Below are 19,251 nucleotides of genomic sequence, written 5' to 3'. Positions count from 1 at the left end.
AGGATGCACAGATTAGACTAGGTCAAGCATCGCTTTATCAGTTATCCTGGATGTATATATTCTGCTTTTGTGAAACAGGACCCCGGTCTAAATCAGTTGATACGTTTGTAAACTTGTAGGGTTTTCCGCTTGGTTCAGTTTCTTTTCACAAAGTGAAATATCCAAGCTAACCAAAATGCATCACTACAAACCACACAAGAACGTTCACTTGGTCAGATGTGTCTGGGAGCAACAAAGTAAATACAGGAAGAAGGTCCTGTGTCCTGGACTAGTGCATATTTTTTAATACGGTCAAGCTAGTTAATAATTAAAAGCGAAGTTACTGCGTCTGCTCGGCGAGACTTCGCTCTGCTCGGCCTGTGCCTGTCTGTCTCAAACTTGGCTTGTTTGACCACGGAGATGCAACAGCAAGCTGTTACAGTTTGCATGCTCTGCCGCATCGCAGAATGCAAAGCACACCTGACTACAGGAGCCGTTTAGCTCACATTTGGAGTACACCTCGTAGTTGGGTCGGATGACAATCTCACCACAAACGAACTGTACCGAAGCTTACCAGAGTTCATTTATACTCGGTCCGCACCCAAGTGTGATAGCTATGTTCCCACCTGCCCAAATGAACCACAACAAGGGCCTAAACGCTCCAGGCTTCGATTCAACCGAACTAAACAAGGCAGGTGTGGAAACGCCCTGAGACTCATTCAGTGACTACATTGTAGTATCTGGTTAACATTAAGATGGCTAGAAACATTGGCGTGATTCAGCCATAGCCTACATGCTGGATTCAGACAGGTGGCGGCAGGATGGCGGTCTCGCCAAGCCCCGCGAGCAGGCTCAGGCAGGTGCCTCTGATGGCGGACGCCCCACTTGCCGAGCTCCGCGAGCTTGCGGTCTGCAACTAAAGTTTCGGCGTCGTGTCTGAATCCGGCGTCAGTCAGACCCAGACTCAAGCTTACCCAGGGTACGTTTGAATCTCAAATTTCTGCACAGAGACCCCCCCCTTGCAGTAGAGGAATGTGAAAACACCTCTGTAGTGACAAACTTTGCACACATACAAGTCACTATAGTCTGAACAGACATTTTAGGGAACATTAACATAAGAAAAACACATCTTTGAAAGGAGGTGGACTTTAAAATGGCCTGTTAAGAAATAAAAATACCATGAGTGACACCAAAATAAACTAGTGCTGCACTATCCATGGAAAAAAAATAGTTTTTTTCAAACATTTTTGATTTATTTCATTCATCAATTTTCAATTTGGAAGTTTCACTTTGGACTTATGTACTTGACCTTCGTACCTGATATGAAGTCTGTAGCCAAGGCCTGCTGCTGGTCAAGTGAGCGTGTCCGCACCTCTCCCTGTGGCTCTGGGCGCAACAGTGATGTCTGTACCCCCGCTGTCAGCTTACAACCTGCAGTGACAACATAGATCATCGAACATCAGTTCCCCCTCTTCTCTGATGATACGCTACTGTACAACTGTAATTTAATGAGATGAGGCAATCACACTCCGCTGAGCACAAATTCAAAATGACTCATACATAGGCATTTACAAAACAAACATTTCTATATAGTGGACTCTATCTCACCTGCCAATTTTTCTCCCAAAAGAAGATATCCCAGTCCCATACAACTCAACATTAAGTGATTTTCTATGTGCTGCTCAGTGCTCAGAGCCTCTGTCTCTGTCTGTCTCCACTGCAGCCTCAGCTGGCTCTGAGCTACTACCACTGTGAACCCCCAGTCACACACACATGCAATCGCCACACAAAGATATACACAGACACACACACAAACAAGAATGCCATCACGGTCGGGGAGTCTGGGTTTGGTGTGACGTTTCACTGTCTGTCTGGTTCAGGTCCCAGACCCTGCCAGCTAGCACCTCCCCTTGCACTCCTCGACTTCCCATAGCCCAAGCCTTCTCTCTCTCCGCTGCGGTAGTCACCCTTCAACTCTTGTTCCAGTCTACAACCAGGGGTCCTGATTGGACCGCACAGGCCAGAACCCAGACTAGCAGATGTAATGTGGCTGTTTGGGAGTTGAAGGTAAAAATGGAAGGAGAAGAAGAAGAAAACATGCCGCGAGGGAAAGGCAGGCGGAGGGTCAGAGAGGAAGATGAAGGGTGGAATGAAAAGACAGCAAGGAAGGAGAGAAAAGCAGGAAAGAGGATTCAAAGAATGAGAAATGGAAAGGGGAAATAAAAGAGGGATGAAAGGGAGGAAAAGAAAGAAAATGGATAGTAACAGGGAAGGAGAGAGGGAGGGGAGGGCAGAGGAGAGAAAGAGGGAGGCACCAATGGCATTCCTCTCCCAGCAGTGTTCACAGAGGGTGACAGTGAGGCGAACAGACAGGACGCCACCCAAAGTCACAACCGCTTCCATATATCAGACACACACAGGGGCCATGCATTGTCTGTCTCGACAGGGCGCAGAAAACACTCCGTCGGCAGGGTCACTGATTGATTCAAAAACACTAGTGCTGCAGCACTTGTCCTTATGGTCTCATATTTGTGTCTGTCTGCCTCTCTTTGAGTTTCTCTCTCTGCTTAGGAAACACACATTTGAGGCGATAACAGGAGAGGCGCAAGGTCACAGTAGACTTAAGACAAGGCTACGGTGGCCAAACGAGTACACCTAAATGCACTGAGTGTCTTCTGCTCTTAGTTAAATCACTGAAGCAAAAGTGTGGCATGGAACAGGCGGATGTTTCCCCCCGCTGCGCTGTGCTGCTGTCCAAGGTGCTGAAATCAGACTAAGCAGCTTTGAAAGGGCAGTCAGGGGCACTGGTATGAAAACCTCTAATTTCTCTCCCACTATTGCATTTGTACCCCTTACTGTGCCACTCTGGTTGCCTCGGGTAAATCCCAGTCTTATCTAAAGCTGTGACCAGAGGGTGTTTTTGAATTGGGGGAGGGAGGTTACGTAAATACATAACCTCAAAGATGGTAGCTGTCTGGTAAGTACGCATCACTCAAAATATCTCTTGGGCAAAATTACCAACCGTATTATATAAAAAAAAACTAGAGAGTCAAAGTAGATGCCTGTATGTTTTTTTTTTTACAACATCCCAGTACAAGAGTGAGATATATCTATATAGATATATATCTATATATCTATATAGATATATATCTATATAGATATATATATATCTATATATCTATATATCTATATATCTATATAGATATATATCTATCATATATATATATATATATATATATATATATCTCTATATATATATTAGAGATGCACCGATTACAACTTTCTAGGCTGATTCTGATTTTCTTTTTGTTAGGCCAGCTGATACCGATTTTAGCCGATTCCGATTTCATTTTTTCTAACCTCTTTACAGCACACACACATATTTATTTTCTCTCTTTTCTTTAATAGAACATTTTGCACAGAACATAGAACATTTTTTGAACAGATAATGGATCACTATAAAACAGAACTATATAAATGACTCCTGGTGTGGGACATTCACACACATCTAAAAAGCAACGTTAGAACCATTTCCTTCTTTCACATCAGATATCCAACTAAAGAAAATGTGATTTTGGTTTTTGGTGTCGTCCCTCCACGCCCTACTCTTTCCTTGCAGGTGTTGCATATTGCAAACTTGTTATCTTCTGCACACGCGCTGAAGAATCTCCAAACAGCTGACATGTTGCAGGTTAATTCACGAGGTTCCTACATGTGTGAGAATAGCGCCGACACGCGCTTCACACCGCGAGCGGGTATGCGCGACACACGGCGGAAACGTTGAGAGAAAGGAAAAAGAGACTGTGCTGTCGCGTCTGTGTGAACTGTAACTCGTATTTCACGTACTCGAGTACGCGAAAACCGGCCAATTCCACACACCGGCCGGTCTATCGGTGCATCTCTAATATATATATATATATATATATATATATATATATATATATATATATATATATATATATATATATATATATATATATATATATATAGTCTTTTAACCATCTATACTGAAGAATACATGAACTGTTATAGCTAATAGCTATGTAACTATATAGGTACACCCGTTTCCATTCACACAACTACATTTGCAAAGAAAAGATAATTAAATTAAACATAATACTTATGCATACATACACACACACACACACACACACACACACACACACACACACACACATATTAAAAAATATATATAGATAAAAATAAAGTAGCTATAAATAAATACATACATAAAGGGAGATGTTGGTACACTATAGTGCCTTATCTAAATTTCAATCGAAGAAGGTGTGCTGAACGGCCTCTACCGCAGAGGTTATCATTATCCCTCCCCCAGTTCCCCGAGCATAAGAGACAGATCTTTGTCCCTAATGTAGTTTATAAAGGGACCCCATGTCAATTGAAACTCCTCTTGTTTGTCCTTAAGTGTAAAAGTGATCTTTTCCAGAGGAAGACATAGAGACATTTCCTTTAACCACTGTCTGATACTTGGTCTCCCACTGCTTCTCCATGTTATTGCAATTCATCTTTTGACCTGTAGTAGGCAAAAGTTTACAAAAATCTGTTTCCCACAACTAATATGATATTTTTGGGGTATATGCCTAACACAAACAACTTAGGTTCTATTATCATATGGATTGATAGAATTTCCTGTAAACCTTCTAACTTCTTCCCAGAATTCACCTATTTTGGGACACGTCCATATACAATGAAAAAATGTTCCCTTGTCTTCCCCACATCTTGTGCATAGGTCTGGAATACTGGGTATAAATACATTTAGTTTACCTGGCGTAATGTATATTCTCATTAACCAATTGTATTGCAGCAATTTTAGCATTTTTTAGCAATTTGAGATTGAGCATTCTTACATGCAGCAATCCACTCTTTGTTTGAAATTTCCTCTTGTAGATCAGTCAGAGTCAAGTGAACTGTCCCTCAGAAGGTCATATATACCCAAAATGATTCCTTTCCCGAAGCGATCTTTGATCTGATTTTTCTCCAGTGAGGAAAGGCTTGGGATGGTAGTGGATTGAGTTTGATAAGATCTAATAAAACTTATGAGTTGTAAATATTAAAAAAAAAAAAAATGTTTATGGGGGATATCATACATGGCTACTAGGTCCTCAAATGTTTTAATATTATCATCTGCGGTTCCGTCCTGGTCGTGGAACAACGGACCAGATCTTTACTCTCGCAAGGATCCTGGAGGGAGCCTGGGAGTATGCCCAACCAGTCTACATGTGTTTTGTGGATCTGGAGAAGGGCGTATGACCGGGTGCCCGGGAGATACTGTGGGAGGTGCTGCGGGAGTACAGGGTGAGGGTCCCTTCTCAGGGCCATCCAATCTCTGTACGACCAAAGCGAGAGCTGTGTCCGGGTTCTCGGCAGTAAGTCGGACTCGTTTCAGGTGAGAGTTGGCCTCCGCCAGGGCTACACTTTGTCACCAATCCTGTTTGTAGTATTTATGGACAGGATATCGAGGCGTAGTCGGGGTGGAGAGGGGTTACAGTTCGGTGGGCTGGGGATCTCATCGCTGCTTTTTGCAGATGATGTGGTCCTGATGGCATCATCGGCCTGTGACCTTCAGCACTCACTGGATCGGTTCGCAGCCGAGTGTGAAGCGGCTGGGATGAGGATCAGCACCTCTAAATCGGAGGCCATGGTTCTCAGCAGGAAACCGATGGAGTGCCTTCTCCAGGTAGGGAATGAGTCCTTACCCCAAGTGAAGGAGTTCAAGTACCTTGGGGTCTTGTTCGCGAGTGAGGGGACAATGGAGCGGGAGATTGGTCGGAGAATCGGCACAGCAGGTGCGGTATTACATTCAATTTATCGCACCGTTGTGATGAAAGAGAGCTGAGCCAGAAGGCAAAGCTCTCAATCTACCGGTCAGTTTTTGTTCCTACCCTCACCTATGGTCATGAAGGCTGGGTCATGACCGAAGAACAGATCCAGGGTACAAGCGGCCGAAATGGGTTTCCTCAGGAGGGTAGCTGGCGTCTCCCTTAGAGATAGGGTGAGAAGCTCAGTTATCCGTGAGGAGCTCGGAGTAGAGCCGCTGCTCGCTGCGTCGAAAGGAGCCAGTTGAGGTGGTTCGGGCATCTGGTAGAGATGCCCCTGAGCGCCTCCTAGGGAGGTGTTCAGGCACGTCCAGCTGGGAGGAGGCCTCGGGGAGACCCAGGACTAGGTGGAGGGATTATATCTCTAACCTGGCCTGGGAGACGCCTCGGGGATCCCCAGTCGGAGCTGGTTAATGTGGCCCGGGAAAGGGAAGTTTGGGGTCCCCTGCTGGAGCTGCTACCCCGCGACCACGACCCCGGATAAGCGGATGAAGATGGATGGATGGATGGATCTACTGGATTACACATGTCCTTAATTTGCTTTATTCCTCTTTCAGCCCATGCTTTAAAACCACCATCAGCTCTACCTGGCACACATTTGTTACCCCAAATCGGACCAAATCTGGAAAGAACAGGAGTTTCATTTATGTATGAACGTGGTATGTACCTCATACCACGATCATGTTCTTTAGTATAGGATTAGATGTCTTTTTTTAAGGCTTTTAAGAGTATCTGAATATATATATGCAGGTAAAGAAATCTTTTCAGAACCAGATTCAATATCTTTCCATGCTGGCGATTTTCCTCCCGAATAATAAAACCTCATCGTTCTAATTTGAGTAGCCCAACAGTACCACAAGAAGTTGGGGCAGTTAAGCTACAGGGCAAGTACAACAGAGACAAGCACAGTCTGGGATGTCTATTTCTCCACATAAAATTACAGAAAAGTTTCTTTAGACTAGACTGAGATTCTTCAAATCGAGCATTCTTTTTTTGTTTGTCAGTCAGAGTGAGTGCTCCTCACTTTCTCGCTGTGAAAGTAAAATCATTCCACTACTACGTCAAGTTATCCCCTGCAGCAGCGGGGACTTACCCAGGGTAAGTCTGAGTGAGACGGAGGCAGTTGGCGAAGAAACCGAGGCCTTGCCCGGTCCGGCAACGTTATCTTCCCGATGATATTGCAGCGGCACTGTGTGGAGCTAAGCGCCGCCCATGACGATTGTGATTGGTTTAAAGAAATGCCAATAAACCAGAGCACGTTTTTCTCCCATCCCAGAATGCTGTGTTGACTAGCCAGACCCTCTTTCGCAGCGCTGTGGAGGAAGATCTGGCAATGCGTGACTAGTAAATGACTATACTGCAGTCACTCCAGGATTTGACACCCTTCTTTGGAATTGTTGCAGCCCAAAATGCCTGATTTTGAGAAAAAAAATAAAATCAATCTCTTCTGTATTTTTGTTGCGATGAAATTGCAGAAGACAATGAAAATTGCACAAAAAAAGCTGCAATTTTTTATTTATTTATTTATGATTCTTTCAAATGAAAAGGAACCTTGTTTCAGTGAGAATACAACTATGCTGGGCTGAGTGTTCCAAGTAACCTTAACAAAAAGGCTCAGGATGCTGCAAATGCTGGTATCATATGAAAATGAAAATGGCTGGTGGATTTAAGACACAAAATGATAATTTACAATGGAATGAATCAAACTTAAACATATCTGTCAGTGGCTGGTTGATGTTCACATTTTAAAAAGTTCATTTCCATCCTGGCCTGGGACGCGCATTCACTTACGGTTTGATAAAGAACTTCTTTAACTTTTTATTGCACTTGCTACAACGAGCATAGCTGTCCTCAACTCAAGTTATCGTCTAATTACTGTCTCATCTCTGGATTCTCCTGCATCTACCGTATATGTGAGTGTGTTTTAGTCGCGGGGAGAACTGAGCAGCAGCCTCGCCTGTTGGGCAGAGAGCAGACCGGATTAAAACATGCAGCAGCTTTTAGCGACTTTAGGGTGATTAATCATAACAGCGTACTTTGATGTCAACATTTTTACAGGTTGGCAGGACGGTCTGAATTGTTTTGCACAGGTTTTTCGTTGTATGTTTTGTTGGTAAATGTGAGATGTTTGAGTCACACACGTCTCATTTTCATACCAGAAACTAAATGACTTTGGCGACGTACGTGTGTTCCGTCAACCTGTTCTCATTACCAACTCGTCAAATACTGACGCTTGGTCAGTGGCTCTCAGTGTCAGATACCAGTGCAAGTCACAGGAGGCTCCGGTCATTGGTCAAATCTGTGTCGAAGTTGCCGTGGTTGAACTAAATTGCGAGTCGGACTGAATTCACGGCGATTGGTTAAATTTGCGTGAATTTTTGCGATCGCGATATCTTAAAAATCCTGGAGGGACTGCTATACTGTGCTTATAGCAACACTAGAGAACTTTTCCCGCTTCGGTCCCCCTACAGGTTGGAAGCAGAATTGTCCATTACATTACATTATGCAAGTTTGCCAGATTGGGTAGTGGATCTGTAGTTCGAATGAACTGGATAATGTAATGTAATGTAATGGACAGTTCCTCTTCCAACCTGTAGGGGGACCGAAGCGGGAAAAATTCTCTAGTGTTGCTTTAAGGAACAAGTAGAAGAAAGGTTCTTTCTTAAACCTATAGTGCGCTAACTATTTTATATTAATAAACGTCTGTTACATTCAAGCCATTGCCAAATGAGTTGATACAACACTAATTAGGCCTATCAGCTCCACACAACTCTCTCTGTATTTCTCAGTACGGCTACGTTACAAAATGGTGTAGTCCCGCTACCTTCGCGCGCAGCAGCTCGAGTGATGCGTTTTACGTCAACGATGAGAAAGAACAACAGCAATGGTCAGCTTTGGAGATGAAGAGGTCCATGTTGTAAGAGTCCATGTTCTTTAATCCACCGTGAGCTACTAGCAGTGGTGGGGGGGGGGTGGGGGTAGTGTGTGACCAGTGAAGGCGCGCGTCATCTGAACTAGAGTCCGGATCGGGCCGAATTTTTCTGTCCGAACCCGGCCCGCGTCCAACAGAACCGTGACCGAGCCCGGCCCGAGCCCGACAGGCATCAAGAGATTTATGTCCGAGCCCGACCCCGACACCGTTAAAATCTCATGTTGTTCTCACACTAATGACACATGTAGCCTACGTTTGTTTGTGTGGAAAGCTTTCATTAAGCAACTGTAGGAAGGCATTCAGAAATGTCAACAGATGAGGTCATCAGCTCACACGGGGCAACAAGCTCACGTTAATAAGCTGTTAAAATGTTCAATGTGTTAACCTTCACTGCTTGATTTGTTTCCGACCGTGATCAGAAAGCCAGGGGAGACTCGGTACCTCCAGGGCCGCCGTTATATAACATGAATAACTCTGCTCCGGTCGCATTTACACGTCTGCTCCTCTTTCTCTATCTCTCTTCTGACCAGCTTCCACATAGACAGACACACACACACACACACACACACACACACACACACACACACACAAGCTCTCTTAAAGGAGCCGCAGCACCATTTTACCCCAAATGTCTTATCACACTGATGTGACCGAACCCGGCCCGAACCCGACCATAATTTCTAAATATCTGTCCGAACCCGGCCTGGCCCGTCGGGTACCGTCGGGACCCGTTGGGATCCGTTGGGCTCGGGTCGGGTATCCATGCCTTAATGTGGACAGTGTTGTTGTCATTACTTAGAAGTCCTCATGTGGGCAACAGAAACTACGCACTATGGCTTTAAACCCTCAACAAAAAATTCCAAATCAAATGAGCTCATTTGATTATTATAACAGCTTAGTGCCATGTAAGCTTAATACCAAACCTGGCTATTTTTCAAGGCATGGCGCCCTATGGTTTGCTTTACCAAAACTGTCTAATCTGGGATGAGCAGGCAGGATAGGCTGGAATCCTGCAGCTGTCCTCAAGCTGACCCCAGCCTCTCCCTGCTCCTCTGCCTTAGCCTCAGCTCCTCGAGCTGAGAGAACATACACACTATGAACTAGCTGGGTCAGTACTGCTGCAGGACCACACGCTCACAATGACGGTTCACCGAGAGGACAGAGTGCTACTCTGGTGAGTACAAACATACAGAGTGTCCCGTTGATTCAGCCAGGACAGAACATTTATCATATACTGAATAAGGTTGAATCAGCCAGTACTACCCCTTTCTGTCCACCTTTACCGTATATGCCCTCCACAAGCAACAATCAATATCAATAAATAAGGTCTCTGTTGTATTACTGTGTTGCAAACTGGCATGTAATCAATGACAAAACGATGCCATGTGGCAGAAAAAAAGTTTTATTACGTTTACTGAGTATAACTCTCCTCCAACCCCGCCCCACCTCCTGGATCTATTGTCCAATGCATCCTGGGATAGGCTCTAGCTCCTTGTGGGGTATAACACATGGAGAGATAGATGGATATTGCCTAGAGCCAGATCAGTGTTGCCCTTTAGACCCAACAACGAGCTATGACATTTTTATGATCTTTTGATTTTTCAGGTTGTAGCTTTTCCACCATAGTTACAGATGGGTCCTTTAAACTAAAGTGCTGTTTAAAACAGACAATTAGACCAGACTGTGCAGGGTGAGAAGTCAAGAGGCTAATACAGAGATGGTACAAATTAAGTGTGAGAGGTTGATGTGCATTGACAGGCAGTAAAGAAGTAAGGTACATTGGATGTGACGCCTCTATAGTGTGTGTTTTGTGTGTTCATGTTTCTGCAAGAGACGGTTGATAGAACCCGCAGGTATCTAGGCAAACCACATACACACAAATGCTTGTGAAGCCCTTCTTCTCCCTCCATTCCTTTCTTTACATCCATGCCTATTATGTCATCGTATCTTCCACACCTCCTTGTCCTAGCCTGAAAACAATGTTGTTTGTCTGTCTGGAAAGAGAAAAATAACACTGAGGCAATCCCTCTTTCTCTTGCCCTTCTACACGTCAGTTTTTGTTAGTTTTTATTGTCAGGATTATGGCGTTAAGCTGCCGCGAAGGATTTTCTGACTACCCTCAGTATTTTGTTCGCTTACATTTGCATTTCCAGCTGTCATGCTTTCTAGCACTCCTCACTGTCACGTATCACCATTCATACTACTAAGCCCAGCAGGGGGGCTATTTAGCTCCCACCAGCAGGGATTGTGCAGTCAGTACCTGTCAACTCAACAGATGAAATGAACAAGTGCACACTTCAAAGTGCAGCGGAGACTGTAAAAATCGCTAGTTAACCATGTTGATGCTTCCCATCCAGAGCATTTCATATATAAAGCTCAAAGGCAGTAAAGAGGGAGGCATTTACTCAGTCAAACACATACACACACATGCAATGCATACACACTCACAGTCACAAACACACATTCACAAGCACTTTCTGTCTACATCGGTGAAGGAAGCATTAGGTTTTTTTTTTTAGCTCGGGGATTAAACTTGCATCATAAATATTTAAAGGAGATTTATCCATAATTTCTACCAAATCAGTTCTTCAAGTAAAAGAGGATGACAGCATGAGCTTGTCAAATTATACAAAGATGGTGATGTGCTAAGCTAAAAGTTAGGAGTTTTCAATCAAATAAAAAGAAGGTGAGATAATGAAAAGTAGGCTCGGGTCAGTGTGAGTTCAAATGCTGACACAAACGGGATGTATTTCCAACAAGTTTCCAATATCCAAACAATCAACGGACAAGACACCACAGCTCGCATCCTCCACACCACCCTATCTCACTTGGAAAAGAAAGGAAGCTATGTTATAATGACGTTCATTGACTATAGTTCAGCATGTAACATCGGAACATTAACATAGTTCCATCCAGGCTCGTCACAAAGCTCAAGTACTGACTGCAGGTGGATTCTTGACTACCTGACAGGCAGACCCCCGGTATTGAAGTTGGCAGACACACCTCTTCCACCCTCAACCTTTACACCGGAGCACCTCAGGGCTGTGTTTTGAGTCCCCTGATTTACTCCCTGTACACAACCGTGTAGCCACTTTCGACTCCAACACCACCATCAAGTCTGCTGACGACACAGCTGTGGTGGGCCTGACCACAGACAACAATGAAAAAGGCCTACCTGAAAAAAGTAGAGGACCTGACCCACTGATGTGAGGACAGCAACTTCCTTATGAATGTCAGCAAGAATTAAAAAATAAAAGTGAACTTTGGGAAAAGAAGGGAAGGAACTACGCACCCTCTAATATCAAAGGTTCCTCGGTGGAGAGGGTGGACAGCTTCAACTGCCTTGGTGTCCACATCACTGAGGGCCTGACCTGGGCACTGCATTCTGACTCAGAAGCCTGAGGAAATTCTGGGTATCCCCTCAAATACTGAGGAATTTCTACTCCTGCATTATCGAGTGTGTCTATACAAAATTAAACGGGAATCCATTAAAGTTGCTGAAATATTTTAGTCTGGTCCAAAGTGGTGGAGCAGACTAAAACCTGTTCCTACAGTAATGAGCCTATGATGTAAAACCTCAATACAGTAAATCAATAATGTATAAAGCATGCTGCAGGCATGACAGGAATTCAAGGTCGTCAAATGATGTACGTCTTCACGGTGTGTGGGGAGATGCACATAATGTAACGTAGGGTGGGGGTATATCTACTGTAAGAATTAGTCTCCCTCTTTTTCTCTCTCTTTAATCCTTTTGAATCATCCTTCACTCCCCCTCTTTAAGGGTTATGTAGGCGACCAGCTGTTTGGGTTGAGGCTGTCTAGGGGCTGTGATGTTCGTGCATTAAGTGTGTGTGTTTGTGGTGTACACTCTGAAAGTGTACACCGATCCCTCTCCCTATATCACCCACACCACAACTCTCTGAGTTTAAGTAGGGCAGGCTGCCTCATATAGGTGTTTGGTGTTTTAAGCCCCCAACGTCGCCTTCCAGGCAGCGCTGCCTGGTAGGCACTAGGATTAGGCAATGGTTAGGGTTAGGTGCCTTGAAATCGACTGTCGCAGCGCTGCCTTGAAGTCGACGTTGGGGGCTTAAAACACCATTGAGCCCCCATATATACTTGAACGCAAACACCAATGCTGACAGAGAGAATCGCACAGGTCAGGTTGATATCTGGAGGTTACGGTATGGTGGATGGTACGACATCGAACGCCATTCCAGGAGTAAAATTCGGGATGGAACGGCGTTCCCTTTCAGTTTAAAACATAGAGTCAATGTATTTTTATTTGGGTAAATCGTTTATAGGTATCTATGAATTTTGCAGTGTTCGGGATTAAATATTTCTTTCCCAAGCGCACTTGAACGCATCTAGCCCAGAAGTTTGTCAGATTTGTATTTTGACTAGAGGTAGCGTTGCGTGGGCGTAGAAAAATTAAGACCCGTTTAAAGCTTTAGCGCATGACTTTTTGATATTAATGTACGTCTGTTACATTCAAGCCGTTGCCAAATGAGTTGCTACAGAGCTAATTCAGACTATCAGCTCCACACAACTCTCTCTGGATTTCTCAGTAGGACTATGTTCAGAAGATTGTGGCGTCTGGTGACTTTACCGCACAGAACCTTGAGTGAAGTTAATGACCTCTTCTGAAGAGTCCGTCATGTTTTTTAATCCTCCGTGTCCTCCTTGGCGCACTATAGCTTTAAAATGATTTAGACCTAGAACACAATAGTTCAGTGAATTTAAGACTTTTTAAGGCCTAAAATTTTTATTTTTAAATGTTAAGACTTTTTAAGACCCCGTGGAAACCCACCCACCCATCCATCCATCCATCCACCCATCCATCCATCCACCCATCCATCCATCCACCCATCCATCCATCTTCGTCCGCTTATCCGGTATCGGGTCGCGTGGAAACCCTGTATAAATATATATATTTTCACATACTTAATACAATAGTCCTGCCAATTATTTACCTTTAGTAGCTTAGCTTTCTGGTAAGTTGTGCAATATTTTATTCATTTTAGCTGATGCTGCAATGTAGTAAGCTGGAGAATAATCTCCTCTGTGCCTCTCCTTTCATGTTTGGATCCTGACTTCAGTCAGCCATTGGTTCTGGAAGAGGAGCTATAAAATACTGTTAGCTGGCAAACCTCTTTGGAAAAGGCAGAAGTCCCTTTATTTCTTTTTCTATGTGTATTTTTAAGCCACAGCAAGAGGGCTAAACAAATAATTGGTTTCTCTCATTTTTCTTTTTTTTTAAAAAGGAAAGAGTAATGAAAACATTGGTTTTGTAACAAAAGAGGCACATCTCTCAGAAGCAATAGAAAATGGCACACACATTAATCTCTAAGCTTCACATTGTAAAAACCCACCGCCACCAAAGGTTACAGCCAGGATGACTAAGAGTCTTGTTCTCTTTGAAAGCTGGTAAGATATAAGAATATCTGAAAAAAAAGAGGAAATAATACTGCATATAATATAAAAGACTGCGAGGGACAGGAATAGTAATCAACCAAGAAAAAAGGGAAAAAAGCTGCAGTTAGACATTAGAAGATACGTTTAGTTCAGGTTGGTTAGAAGAAGAAAGAGAAACCCACAAACCAGGTGAGTGTGTGTTAAATATCCATTTATTAGCACAAAGTGCAGGCAGACAACAGAGAGAGGCATGTCTATAAAAAGAGATAGATACCTTTTGGAAAAAAACATAAAAGAGGCTGGATCTAAACCTTGTGGCACAAATAGGACGTTTTTATGCCTCTAGTAAGTAAAATTGCTAAAATTAAAAAACAATATACAGTACAGTACATCTCACCGCAGGGTGAAACATCTTCTCAACTATTGTGTCTGTAGCTCACCCTGACTGCTGTGAATATCTCTATGGAAGCCTTCAATGATCTTCTGTCCATTTACAGCTAGGAGAAGATCTGAGTATTACACATGTTACAAGTGGTGCTGTGCTTGCTATAAATGTATCCACAGATGGAAGTGTGTTCATGTACAAATCACACTTTTCCCACTTTGAAATTTCATTCTGCTAGGCCAATGACTTGTTGCCCTGTTGGCAAGCCACAGAACATTACTACGCCTCATTCACAAATGTTTCACATTCACAAAGGGTCAGTTCAACCAAATACTAATACTGCCACCATCCAAATATAATGGAGGTGAATTGATCCTGGATTTAGATCCATACGCCTCTCCGTCAACAGTTTTCACAGGGACTATTTCTTTGGTAGAAAGTAGTTCCAATGCAGAACACAGATATTTTGATCACATGTAAGCAAAAACCTGTGTAAGGAAAGAAAAAAAATGATGGCAGAACCCCAATACGTTTGGATAAAATGCATGTTTTGTGAAGGAGGGCTATTAAAACCAACATCTATTATTAACAGGACCCTTATTTATCATTAAGATGACCCGTCAAAGTTAGTTTTCAGTGAACTAAAATGTTGGACTAACTAAATGAATTGCTCACACAATAACAATATGCAACAAACACATTGCGTTAGTAGTAATAGTAATAGTTAATAGTTAAGTTAAGAGTAAGCAAACACGGGAGTAAGTAAAATAAATTATAACTCAAAATGATCAGATTAATTGAGGTAAATACTGAAGACTAACTACACATCACACGGAAATAGAATAGAAGGCAGCTCAATAACTACTGGGACATTCCTTACATTGTTTACAGTAATGATTGTCCATTAAAGCTCTGGCTTTAGTATTTACATCTCTATCTAAATTTGGTTAAAGGAAGATTGTGCAAAGCAGATAAATACTCCAGATTTAACAGCTCAGAGAGGTGACTATCAAAGAGGGCTGAAGCGTCAAAAGCATTCCAAACAAAAAAATAAAAAAAAAATAGAAAAAGTGTCTGGGTGGGTTAAAATGTGAGTATGTTTGTCTGTGTGCAAATTTGTGCTAGGTGCTCGGTGTTGACGGATCAGGCTTGCAGCATCGGCGACTCAGATTGAAACTTTCAGACAGGAGGACAAGGGCTGGCTGCTGGATAGAGAATGTGTGTGTGTGTGTGTGTGTATGTGTGTGTGTGTGTGTGTGCGCATGCGTGCGTGTGTGTATGAGGACATGAACTTATGAACTTGCTGTCTGCTTCAGTGTGATAGTCAGGCAGAAAGGGAGAGCAACTAGAGGGACTACAGATGTGCATGATTTATTCTCATTTTGATTGGTTTATGCCACAGTTGGCTTTTATATATGTAAGGCTGAATTATATTGTACCTATTTGTCTTAATATTGGACAAATATACTTGATTTGCAAATAATAGGTGATGAGAGAGAAACAGACAGACAGGGAGGACATTTCATTGGGCACAGTGGAAATAAGCAATAGTGGAAATTCAAGAAGAACTACAGACAAAAACAAACCACAAAACAGACACATTGAATTTCAAATGGGACTGTGTGTATGTCCAAAAACAGTTGTGTGTCAGAGACACCCAGTTTGCCCAGCGGAGTGAATCACAGTGTGCAGACACATTATGTGGAGGAACAGCGTGTGCTGAAGTCAGGACAGCGTAGCGTGGGTGAGTGTGTGTGTGCACATATGATGTTTGTGTGCGAGTTCTGTCATGAGTGAAAGTAATGTGGTCCACAACCTCAGACTTTCTCCTTCATACTGGACCAAAGGGGCCATGGATAGGGTCCATAGTGTCCTCTGTTGATCTGTAATTTATGTAATTTTTTATTGTGATGATGATTTACTCTGATTTGTTTTAGTTATTTAACTTCACCTATAGGGACCATCAACCTGTCAAGGACTAAGGTTGGAAATTACCCTTTGGCTATAATCCTGTATATTTCCATTCTTCAAAATGTTCATTAATATACACTGTCCCTTTTTGAAATAAATAAACTTAACTTAAATAGTGATGTGTGTGTGTGTGTGTGTATGTGTGTGTGTGTGTGTGTGTGTGTGAGTGTGTGTGTGTGTGTGTTGCACAGAGAGAGGGAAGAGGTGCACAGAAGCGGAAGCACAGCTGACTGACAGTTGGCATGGCGATGGAGGCGGGTTCTAGTCCTCTGAAGCATGGGGATTGGTAAAGGAGGAGAGAAGAGAAACAACACAGAGAAGAGGGAAGTAGAGTAAAAAAAATGGTGGTGACAGCAATCAAGAGGAAGGGAAGAAAGAGTAGAAAAAGTAAAGTGAGCACATCAACAAAAGATGCTCATTCAGAAAGAGAATCGAAGCGGAACAAATAGAAATAAGAGCATAAATAAAAAATAAAATGATGTGTTTATGCACAGGGACAAAAAGAAAAAAAATAGAATGAGAGGAAGGGATAAGGGGAGGAAAGGAAGAAAGCAGGTTAGTAAAGCTGTCACAAAATCAACTGCAACTCGTTTAACAAATGTCATATACTTCGCCAACACTTGGAACACCACAGTTATCTTACTCTGAAGGTCATATGACAGAAGTGAATGCTGATCATAGTTTTGTATTGGTCAAATATTTGGGAAAATATTGTCTACCATACACTTGTATTTACATGCAATGCTGAAGCGTCATGCATCGGAGGTGCAGCATGTAGCATCTCAACACATACAGTTCACACTCACACATCTGCATTTGCTCGGTCAGGATTCAGCTTACACTCCCAACTCTCTGACCCAGTTACTACTTATACCGCCTGCACCCTCTCCCTGGAGTCTGCTGGAATAACAGTGATGAATGGATCCAATGCACCTCAACAAGGCCAGATGCTCTGTCTACTGAAGTAGGCCCACTGAAAACACCTTGCACTGTTCTCTTCTATTACTGCTAGGGTTAGGGTGCCGAAACCCTAGCCTAAACGACTGGTATCTACCGGACCGAATAGCAACGCTAGTAGTAGTGACTAGGGTTCGGCATCGTTTGGATTTGAACAATTCTGATTCCAATTCTGAATCTTCCTTTCGATTCCGATTCTTTGAGGAGTGGAGTTGAAACGGGTCACATGCCTATTTTCACAAATAAGAGGGAAGTTTGATTTTGATTCAGTGGTGGTTTGCAGTTTTACCGGGCTTTTTCTATGTAAAATAAAGCCAGACTAGAGCGCTGCTTACTGTGCTCCAAGGCTGCAACACAACAAGCACCTGGCCGCTACGGAAATTGGGAAGCGATGATTGGATTTGAAACCAAATCCTCTAAACGATTCCAAATGATTCCAATAAAGAAATGATTCTACTGGAATCGTAATTTTTGAAACGATTCCAAGTAGGAATCGGTTCTCGATGCCCAACCCTAGTAGTGACGCTAGTTACACTACACTTGACAGCAGCTAACGTTAGCCTACCGTTAGCTAGCAGTTGGATTAAACACAGTTAAAATGCTGACAGCTAACGGTAAACGGTGTAAAAGTGTGACTGTATTTCACTGTAGAGGATTCGTCGGAAAAATTGTCTATATCCTTTGCGAATCTGAGTTTTCGCTCGCACGACTATTTTGCACCGCCCAAGACGATTCTGATTGGTTTAAAGAAATGCCATTAAACCAGAGCACATTTTCCTCCTATCCCCGAATGCTATGTGGAGCAGCCAGACTCTCCTCCAGCGCGCTTTGGAGGATTCCGAAAAATCGGAAAAACAACACAGACGGTTCACTTGAAAGTGGTAAGCCTCGTGGTGCATTCAAAGTTATTGTAAAATACTCTTTACCCATCTGGTGGTTGTTTTTGCCATTTAACATCAACTTACTGGTGAAATAAGTCATTGTTATAAGTTATTGTTATGACATTATTAATAAATTATTTAATTTTGACCATATGGCCTTAGCAATAAACAAGCCATTCTTTAATGTCGCCGAATGTCGTTTTGTGTTCTTTTTTTCTTTTCTAAAAGAATCGGTTCAGGCACCGGCACCGTTTTAAAAGTATCGCTTTAGCACCGGTATCGGTTCTAAAGTACTGCTGCACTGTGGGAAATCTGAGATAGAGTTTAACCAAAACTTAAACAGAGCATCCGTCTAACAGTATTTCTCTCTATTAGATATTCACACATTTTATTTTTGTGTATTTTATGTTAATTTAATCAAGCTCATCGAGATTAAAATCTATTTTCCCAGAGGGCCTGAGAAGACAAAAACATTCACAAGAACACAATCAGCAAAACAGAAACAACACAACTACAAGCTCCGTGCACACGTACAGCTCCGTAACCGTGGTAACACAAGCTGCCCATGCCATGCAAACAGCCAGACAGCTAAGCGGTGAACATGCCAACACAGATGTCTGATTTACATGCTGATCACTCCTCCCACAGTCACCAACATCCACCCCACCAAGGCTCAGTCAGTCATCTCAATGGACGATACAAAGTACATGAAAGATGGCAGTGGGCAGGTTCGATAGCGTTACCCTTCCCACAGTGTCTAATCAGCCAGAATAACTGAAAACACCTGTGTGGGTGTACAGAGGCTTTAAAAAGAGTCAAAACAGAAGCAGGAAAGGCTGAAATAGGCTGACTTCTAATGGGTCAAGCTCTAAAAAACACTAACAATAACACTACTCTTCG

General features: G+C 42.9%; 1 protein-coding gene across 1 annotated transcript in view; it reads right to left on the bottom strand.

Annotated features, from left to right (window-relative positions):
* The window catches only part of LOC144537064 (uncharacterized), a 142,183-nt gene that overhangs the window by 73,070 nt on the left and 49,862 nt on the right, over positions 1-19,251 (bottom strand). Inside the window, 1 exon segment of the mRNA XM_078280481.1 lies at positions 1,297-1,410. Coding sequence (XP_078136607.1) covers positions 1,297-1,410 — 114 coding nt within the window.

Source organism: Sander vitreus, chromosome 22 (assembly GCF_031162955.1).
Source record: "Sander vitreus isolate 19-12246 chromosome 22, sanVit1, whole genome shotgun sequence".
Classification (NCBI taxonomy): domain Eukaryota; kingdom Metazoa; phylum Chordata; class Actinopteri; order Perciformes; family Percidae; genus Sander; species Sander vitreus.
The sequence above is the reverse complement of the archived record's forward strand: the minus strand, read 5'-3'. Positions and strand labels throughout refer to the sequence as shown.